At 40.5% G+C, this 9,578-nt stretch overlaps 1 protein-coding gene across 1 annotated transcript in view; it reads right to left on the bottom strand.

Moving 5' to 3' along the window:
* The window catches only part of tgm2l (transglutaminase 2, like), a 12,493-nt gene extending 3,114 nt beyond the window's left edge, over positions 1–9,379 (bottom strand). Inside the window, exons 1-12 of the mRNA XM_014028473.1 lie at positions 9,364–9,379; positions 7,973–8,143; positions 7,562–7,786; positions 4,977–5,095; positions 4,505–4,633; positions 4,247–4,424; positions 2,209–2,335; positions 1,958–2,061; positions 1,218–1,360; positions 1,035–1,134; positions 793–938; positions 587–716 (exon numbers count right to left, since the gene is read on the bottom strand). Of these exons, the coding sequence (XP_013883927.1) occupies positions 587–716; positions 793–938; positions 1,035–1,134; positions 1,218–1,360; positions 1,958–2,061; positions 2,209–2,335; positions 4,247–4,424; positions 4,505–4,633; positions 4,977–5,095; positions 7,562–7,786; positions 7,973–8,143; positions 9,364–9,379 (1,588 nt within the window). The remainder of the gene's footprint in view (positions 1–586; positions 717–792; positions 939–1,034; positions 1,135–1,217; positions 1,361–1,957; positions 2,062–2,208; positions 2,336–4,246; positions 4,425–4,504; positions 4,634–4,976; positions 5,096–7,561; positions 7,787–7,972; positions 8,144–9,363) is intronic.
* Between the last annotated feature and the right edge of the window lie 199 nt (positions 9,380–9,578).

Here is a 9,578-nt window from a genome sequence, read left to right on the forward strand (position 1 = left end):
GGGTCTTTGTGGAGTCTATGTGGGGTCATTGTTGAGTCTTTGTGGCATCTTTGTGGGGTCTTTGTTGGGTCTTTGTGGGGTCTTTGTTGGGTCTTTGTGGCATTTTTGTGGGGTCTTTGTGGAGTCTTTGTGAGGTTTTTGTGAGGTCTTTGTGGAGTCTATGTGGGGTCTTTGTTGGGTCTATTTGAAGTTTATGTGGGGTCTTCGTGGAGTCTTTGTGGGGTCTTTGTGGAGTCTTTTGTGGTGTCTGTTGGGTCTTTGTGGGGTCTTTGTTGGGTCTTTGTGGAGTCTTTGTGGGGTCTTTGTGGAGTCTTTGTGGGGTCTTTGTTGAGTCTTTGGGTCTTTGTGGAGTCTTTGTGTGGTCTTTGTAGAGTCTTTGTGGAGTCTTTGCAGGGTCTTTGTGGGGTCTTTGGTCTTTGTGGGGTCTTTGTGGACTCTTTTGGGTCTTTGTGGAGTCTTTGCAGGGTCATTGTGGAGTCTTTGTGGGATCTTTGTTGGGTCTTTGTGGGGTCTTTGTGGAGTCCATGTGGGGTCTTTGTGGAGTCTTTGCAGGGTCTTTGTGGGGTCATTTTGGGTGTCTGCTTACTCTGGAGAGCCGGCACCATCACATTGCTGTTCTGTCTCTGGCAGTCGCCCTGGTGGAGGGAGTTGTAGGTCACAGCCATGACCCTCATGGTCAGCTTCACATTCACGTTTTCACTTCCTTCGTTCTTCACCTGCGAACACATCAGGAGGAGTTTATTCAGACTCACTTCTTCCTTCCTGTTCAGCTACAGTCTGCTGACTTTGTACCTCCACGATCACGTCGAAGTCTGTTCCAAACGTTGGCTGGGAGTGTTTGATTATCAGCTTCAGTTGTTTGGCTTCTGGATCTCCACTGGACGGCTCCTGGATCCGGCGCCCGGCCCTCGTGTACACTTCTCTTTCTTTAGCAGAACCTGTTGAGAAACAGAAAGTCCCAGCAGAAATCCAAATGAAACCCGTGATGAACCTGGATAATTTATTAAAGCTATCAGAGGGGTTTATTCTTTGACCTTCAGGGTATTTGTACTGCAGAGTCAAGTCTTCTCTCACGTCTCCATAAACACTCTTGGTGCTGATGTTTCTGCCCACGGTCTTCTCATCGACATTGATCTGTAAATACAAGTATCTTCATCAAACCCTTCAGCTCTTCTTCCTCCTTTGTTTCAACCTGATGAGACAAAGACTGGCCGAACCTTTTGTCTCCGACCGTCAGGCAGATATCTCCAGTAGATGAGGTCAGCGTTCACCTCAGCAAAGACGAACCGAGCGTCGTACTTCACATCCAGGTTGCCCTCCTTGATGGCCGCCACCGGACAGGGACCGCAGCAGAACTCACCTGAGAAAGGATCAACTCGAACCATGAAACTGAAGAATTAATCTGCTTAAATATCAAATAAAATCAACTTTTAGTACAATATACTGTAACTAAACACCAGAAAAAGTTATATTTCCTGCAAAAAAGCAGAGTGAACTCTTAAACCTGTTGAATTGTCTGAAACTGAATCAGTTAAAACATAAACAGAAGCTACTGAATTACAAGCTAAATTTAGCAAAACTTAAAGCTACATTCAACAAAACAGTAGATGCAAGCTAAAGTAAGCTAAAGTGTAGTTTAAAGCTGAAAGGAGCAGAAAGAAATAAAATAAAGTTAAAAATGATTTATTGCAGAAAAACAAAACTCTATGTGTTTCTGTTGGAAAAGGTTTTGTAAGTAAAGCCAAATATACTGAAAATCATAAAAGTTGTATTTCACTCCTAATTGAACCAAACATTTTCATAAAACAGCACAAAGTTTGATTCTAAAAATAAATATATAAAAGTAGGATGCTGAGAAGAGAAAACACCAAGCAGTGCGTTTGTTCTGTTAGGATTTGAGATTAAAAAAGAAGAAATGTAGAAAATCCAGAAGCTACTCATTTAAAAAAAACTGTACCATCGCTCCGCTCCTGAGGCGTGGGGTCCAGAACCTGCCAACCATTATTTCCCTGAGGGAGATCAGTCCTCTTCATCCAGGACTCGACCCAGCAGTGGAAGTTCCTGCGAACACAGGATCATTAAAATATCAGCTGCATGCACGGTCTGCCCTTCGGGTTGGCAGCTTCTCTAAATCTTTCTGTCTGTAGAATGATGGATTTTTAAATTAATTCTATATTTATCTCCATAACTACGCGAGTTTGGTTCTACCAGGTGCTGTCCTGTTTGGAGTTACTGTAGAAGTTCTCCACGTAGTCGACGGACAGGTTTCCATCCACGTCGTGGGCCGAGGTGAAGTTGGTGATGAGGCGTGTTGGGATTCCCAGGCAGCGCAGGACTGTTCAGCACAACAAAACACAGCAGAGGTCAGTTTTTCTGCTGCTGCTCCTGTTTTTGTCAAGTCGAGCTGGGAGGTAAGAGGGTAACACAACAACACACTCTTTAAAATGTTTTAAAAACTGGAAACTGTCAGTATTGTGGAATAACAGAAACAATAAAACATGTAATATTAATATGTAAAAGATTTGAAAGACAGAGACATGATGGAGGACTTCAGAACGGTTAAAGAAACATTTAATTTATCAAATTTACTACAGAAAGATTCAGGAAGCAAAAGAATTCACATTTTAATTATAACAGAAAATGTTTATAGAAAATTTGTTTTTGATTAAGTATGGAAAATAATTTAACAAATACAAATACAAAAGAGTCAGAAAATATAATAAAATATTTTAAATAAAAAGTACAGGCACTACAGCAAACATCAAGCATTCTGACCCACACTGCATTCCAGTAGGTGGTGGTAACACACACAACAAGTTGTTTGCCAACCGCCATTAACATACATGAAGAAGTAGTGAGAGGGTAGGAACCATAGGAACCTTTCCTTTGACACGGGGACTGGAAAGATGACGCACAACTGAGAGACGAGGCAGCCGGTAAGAAAACAAACTAAATGAACTGAACTTTGTTGTGTCTGAGTTGGAGCTGCAGCAGGAGGGCGTGGCCCAAACCTTTCCCGTCTCGTGCTCGCTTTAAAACAAGTTTTAAGAGTTTCTTTGCATAAATGTTTAGAGTAAAATATTTACTAATTGGCTCATTGAAAAATACCATGAAATAATAAGAGTATTTCTTGGTAAATTTTAGAAATTGTTTCAATGTTCTGTAAAAAGAAGACTTTTCTGAAGTACTTGTCAGATTGTGAAGACAACCAAAAATTGTTTTGAAGTTAATGTTGATGAAAATTAATATGTTCAAGCTAACAGTACTTATTCTGTACATGTGTCAAACTCAAGGCCTGTGGGTTAAATGTGGCCCATCACAGCATTTTATGCGGCCCGTAAGAGCTTCAAAGATATATTAATCTTAAAAGGAGCTACTTTAAAACCAGCATTGACTACATCTCCCATAATGCATGTTGATTGTTTTACTCATGAAATGATGGCTTCCCACCACTAGGTGGAGCTGCACAGGGTTCAAAAGTAGCAGGCAGCATTTGCTGCAGTGGGAGGTGGGAATGTTTTATGTTGTTGTTTTTATTTTTATTATTTTATTTTTTCATTTTATGTTATTTAGTATTGTTTTGTAAATTGTGTTTTGTTTGAATATATTCTGTGTCAAAAAGGGGCAGACAAAATTTATTCTTCTTCTGCTACCTTTCATTTTATTTTGATTTGTGTATATTTTTTTGGTTTTTGTTTATTTTTTTATTATTGTTTACAGTATTTTTAATGAAATGAATACATCTTTGAATTGAATTGAATTTCCGATGTACAAGTTGTAAATTTAAACTGGGAATTTGTGGGAATTCCCTGTAGGAAAGTGGGAGAATTCAAGACAGCAGCAACTCAGCACAACTCAACAGAGTAAAACTCTACTTTTCTCTTTTTAATAGTATTTCTGTTTTATTTGTTCCACATTTAGTCGTACATGTTTCACTGTTTCTATGCAGAAAATACCAGGTAGAGCTCACTTAGTGTTTGTTAGCGGTGTTCAGGAATGTGGCATGTCTTGTTGGAAGTTTATTACAACCATGATGCTCACATGAAGATGAGTTTGACACCTCTGAGCCTGTTTATGGGTTTTCTCCTGAAAAAAAAGCCTAAAATCTCCTGCCTGAAAATCAATAAATGAAGAAAGAAATGGAGGATTTGGTTATTAATATTTCTCCTTTTCATGTGTGGGAACAGTGAATACCTGGAGTCATGTTTGGGATGAATGGTCTGTACTGAGCCTGGTGCAGCCTCACCTGTGCAGGCGACGCCTGCGAACACCCAGCACTGTCCGTACTTCACCGGCCTGAGGCCGGAGCGACTCCACTGCCGGAGAATGGGCACGCTGCCGGTCCATCGGCCCGGAGGGACCCCGTTATGGTACGGTGGGCTCCAGCTCCCGTACAACACCCCGATGTCGTCGTTAGAATTCACCTGGACAGACGGAGGGGACGGCTTTAAAACGTCCACTGCTCAACGACAACGGGTCAAACCGTGCTCAGACCAGAACCCACCATGGCCGAGACCATCCTGCTGACGTAGACCGGGTCAGATCGTCTCTCCAGGTCCTCCTTCGGGTCGCTCAGGGCCTTGTTGGAGTTATCCAGGAGCTGAAAGCAGATGTCCACCACGTAGTCCTCAAACTTGGAGGAAACATCGAGGACAAACAACACAACAGAGAGAGAGATTCTTTAGCTTTTCTCTATTTTTTAATTTAAAGAACCTCCTGAACCTCAGAGTCTGATAAAAACCTTAGATTAGGATTAAAGTTCATGTTTTTGCTTCTGCAGAATATATTTAAGCTGTTTGTCTTCTAGTTTTTGATAAAGAAATTTTAAGGTCTGAAGGTTTAAAGAGCAGTGTGTGTGTGTGTGTGTGTGTGTGTGTGTGTGTGTGTGTGTGTGTGTGTGTGTGTGTGTGTGTGTGTGTGTGTGTGTGTGTGTGTGTGTGTGTGTGTGTGTGTGTGTGTGTGTGTGTTTTAGTTGCCTGGCCAAAGTTCCAGTGCTGGACAGTGATGTAGTTCCAGCTCCCTTTGTAAATGAGTCCGTTCTCGTTCATGATGTACTCCTGCAGCAGCCTCTCGTCGGGCAGATACACCACATCGTCTGAGCAGCGCAGAGTCGTTACGTCACCGCAGATTCAAACAAGCAGAAGAGAACAAACCAAACAAATCTTATAAAACACTAACACCACACTGCAGCTGTTTGGATGAGTCCGACCGATGGGAGCAGAAATGTTTGTTTGGTTCATTGTTGAAACAAACGACACAAAAAAACTCCTTATTTATTGTTTTGTTTCTGTCCACTGCTGATGAAGGCAGCGGTGGACGATGTCTGAGTTAAAGCAATGTCTGCACATACATGGGAATCAAGTAAATTCAAGATGGCCGCCACAGCTGATCTAAAAAACACAAAAAGCTACAACTCCATCAGGTTTACAGTTCGTGACCTAAAACGTGGTGTGGTAGTAGCTGAGACTAATCCTCTACGGAAGCAGTCATGGCTCAATATTCAAATTAAAACGGATTCATAGAAATGCCTTTTCACTTTCAAAATAAGCATTTTTTTTACTCATGAATGAAATTATAACTAGAGAAATGGCATTTCCTGTAAAAATGCTAATGTGAAAGTCTGTTGCTGAAAGCTGCTGAAGAAGCTAAAGTCAAGCTGAAGACGTTTAACAGCAAAACTGTTACTGCAAGTTCAATTTGAAGCATGAGAAGAAGCATAAAAAGTTTAAATTAACAGAAAAAACTAAAAGAAGCAAAAAAAATTGAACTTAAATTTGCTGAAAGAAGCAGAATTATATCGGAAGAAGCAGAAAAAAGCTAAAATTACTAAAGAAGCTAACATTAGCACAATGAAGAAAGATAAAGCAGTACCTGTCTTAAAGGTATATATTGCACTAAATATGTGGTATTCTAACATTAAACATGGTTGTAAAGAAGTTAAAAAATGGTTGAATAAACCTTAAAAAAGCATTATTAAAACTTTAAAAAGGCTAAATATCGATTTAAAGTAGAAAACTAATGTTTAAAATAGCTGAAAAAAAGTCAAAATGGTTTAGTAAACCTTTAAAATCCTGAACTAACACTTTAAATAGGCTGAACGTCCCTTTAAAGTGGTTAACAATTTTTTAAAATAGCTGTACAGAAGTTAAAAAATGGTTGTACAAACCTTAAAAATGCTTAAATAAAGCTTAGAAAAAGTTGAATGTCCCTTACACTTTACTAATCTAACGTATAAAAATATTGACAAGAAGTAGAAAATTGTTGAACAAAACTTGAAAATGCTTGACTGAATCTTTTAAAAGACTCAATAATCTTTAAAGTGGTAAACTAATGTTTAAAATCACTGTATAGAAGTAAAAATGTAATTGCATAAACATACATTGAAAATACACAACCAGAAACCCACACAGTGACAAACAAGACAAACCCAAAACCTTTACAAACTTAAACGGTTCAAGTTATCAAAAAGCTGAATAATTCTGTAATAGTTGACAGTCTAAAGTTTATCTGCCGAAGTAGATGAGGTTCAAAAAATAGTGAAATGCTGAAAGGTTTCACAGAAATCCCATGTATTTTCAATGAGAGCAAAAATTGCATAAAAAAACTGAGGATCTCAAAAAGTTTAAAAGGTATCAATACAAATTTCTCACACATCTCCTGAAGGAGCCGAACGTTTTGATGTATAAATTGTTGAAATCGCACAAAAAATGTGGAAGGAGAGAGAGTTCAAAAAAATGTACGGAAGTAACTTTAAAATTGAAAGAATAAAGAGAAACATGAAAACAACAAATAAATCATCCAAATTGCATTTTTATTTTCTTCTCCAAGACTGCTCAATCAGGGGATTCTGATGTTATCAGTCCATGAAATGGACGTTATTAGGTGTTATCAGTCCATGAAATGGACGTTATTAGGTGTTATCAGTCCCATACAATGGCTTCAGAGGGTCCCTACTGTGCCTTCTAGGCTTCAGACTGTCTCGACAGTGCCCCCTAGTGGGTTAATATATGAATGACAATGAATGTGTAAATAACCAAAACATATTTTAATAAATTTTTTGTCCTGTCTGTGTCGGTCTCAGACCCTGGTCTCCTGCTCTCTGGTCCGACACTCTACCCATTGCACTATTGAGGGCTACAATATTCAGCTATTGGAGGGCGGTGTCTTTAGCACTAACTATGTCATTTTCTCTAAAGTTAACCTTACTGACTTTATGCATCATATTAACCAGCTGACAATCAGAAGCCATTCTATGGGACTGATAACGCCTAACAACGTCCATTTCATGGATGATAACATCCGAAGCGGGTGGCTCGATGCAATTTGGAATATTTATTTATAATTTTATTTGTAGTTCAAAAAGTGCAGGCTTATTTTGAAATTGAAAAAGCATTTCTATGAATCCATTTTAATTTGAGCATTGAGTTACAATGGCTTCCATAACCCCATCATCATCTGAGGAATCAGTTTGTGAAGGACGGTGGCTCAGCGGTCAGCACCACGGTCTCATAATGTTGAGGCTTCAGGTTCAAGAGAAGATAAAGTCGTTTTGTTTCGTTACCTCTGCACCAGGGGTTAAAGAGCAGGTGGAAGCTGATTTCTCCCGTCTTCTTGATGATGCTGCCATCAGCTGACATCAGCAGCACCGTCAGGCGGTACCGCCCCACGATGGCGTCCGCCGGGCTGTGTACGGTCAGCAGCATCTCGTTCTGCGCCCTCATCTGGCTGAACCACCACTTCTTCCCAAACTCCTTCTGAACCCTGATCTTCACCTCGTTCCTTCGACCTGCAGCAGCAGCACGTCTCGTAAAACATCAGGAGGACGTGTGTGTCCTTCAGGATGTCCTGAGACCAACCACACACACACACACACACACACACACACACACACACACACACACACACACACACACACACACACCTACCTCCTGTCTTTAATTTCAGGCATGTCAGTGTTTTCAGTCGGACTCACCGACGTGCAGCATCAGCTCCAGCTGCTGCTGGAACAGCTGGGAGTCAGGGCTGTGCACGGTGATGGAGAAGGGCTGGCCCCTGCGGACGATCAGCCGGTCCCGGTCCATCTCCCTGGTCCGGTGAGCCGAGTTGTTCTCATGACTCCTCAGGTCCACGTTGATGATGAAACCTGCTGAGAAACAGGCAGAGCTCCACTCAGAGCTGGGATCAGATGAAAAAACTGAAAAATAAACTTTTTCTGGTTTGAGAACAGATCGGACCTCTGGAAACAATAATCCAGTTTTATTTCAAAACTCCCTCATTTACATGATGACACTCAGATATTTTATTCTGACTGAAACAAGATCAGGTTTTAAAGCTTCTGGATCAGTTTTAAAGGTTCTGGATCAGGTTTTAAAGCTTCTGGATCAGTTTTAAAGGTTCTGGATCAGGTTTTAAAGCTTCTGGATCAGTTTTAAAGGTTCTGGATCAGGTTTTAAAGCTTCTGGATCAGTTTTCAAAGTTTCTGGATCAGTTTTCAAAGTTTCTGGATCAGTTTTAAAGTTTCTGGATCAGTTTTAAAGCTTCTGGATCAGTTTTAAAGTTTCTGGATCAGGTTTTAAAGTTTCTGGATCAGTTTTCAAAGTTTCTGGATCAGTTTAAAAGCTTCTGGATCAGTTTAAAAGCTTCTGGATCAGTTTAAAAGCTTCTGGATCAGGTTTTAAAGTTTCTGGATCAGTTTTAAAGTTTCTGGATCAGGTTTTAAAGTTTCTGGATCAGGTTTTAAAGTTTCTGGATCAGGTTTTAAAGTGTCTGGATCAGTTTTAAAGTGTCTGGATCAGTTTTAAAGTGTCTGGATCTTTTTTTTAAGTTTCTGGATCAGTTTTAAAGTTTCTGGATCAGTTTTCAAGGTTTCTGGATCAAGTTTTAAAAGCTGTTTCTGCAGGTCAACAGGTGTTGGCATTCGGTCACATATATGACTCTAAGTTTTTAATTTAAGAACTCAACATTACTTTGTTTTTTACTTTTTGTTTCTTGTCTACAGTCAGATGATTTCTCCTCTGTAACAGAAACACACTGAAGCTGTTTTTTCTGTATTTCTGTGATAATTTCTCATCTCTTGCAGCACAGAGCAGCTCCACAGCAGAGCTGATGTCAGGTCAGCTGCAGCTGAGCCACAAACATCACAGAGCTTCCAGTGAGTCCAGTTGTTTTAAGACAAAATAAAAGTCCGGCTCAGTTTGACGCAGGCAGGGACCTCAGGTGGTCTTCCTCAGACCTAAAGGCTCCTCCTGGGATGGCTGCAGGGATGAGCTCGAGTCTTCACTCCCAAACGTGGATCATAAATCAGAGACCCCCCCCCCCCCAACTCCTCAGAACTTAAAACGTACAAAGAAAGATGTGACTTACTGTCGAGATGAGCCATCGCAGCAGTTTGTCCTCTGAGATGTTAGAAGTGTCCTCATGTCTCCACGAGGTCAGGATTTATACAGGAGAGCGTCCCTCCCCTCGTCTCACATCCTCGCCTCAATTTCACCTCTGACATCACTGCTTTAAAATCTGCTCTCCTCAGTGTGTGTGTGTGTGTGTGTGTGTGTGTGTGTGTGTGTGTGTGTGTGTGTGTG

Source organism: Austrofundulus limnaeus, unplaced genomic scaffold (assembly GCF_001266775.1).
Source record: "Austrofundulus limnaeus strain Quisiro unplaced genomic scaffold, Austrofundulus_limnaeus-1.0 Scaffold767, whole genome shotgun sequence".
In the NCBI taxonomy this organism is placed as follows: domain Eukaryota; kingdom Metazoa; phylum Chordata; class Actinopteri; order Cyprinodontiformes; family Rivulidae; genus Austrofundulus; species Austrofundulus limnaeus.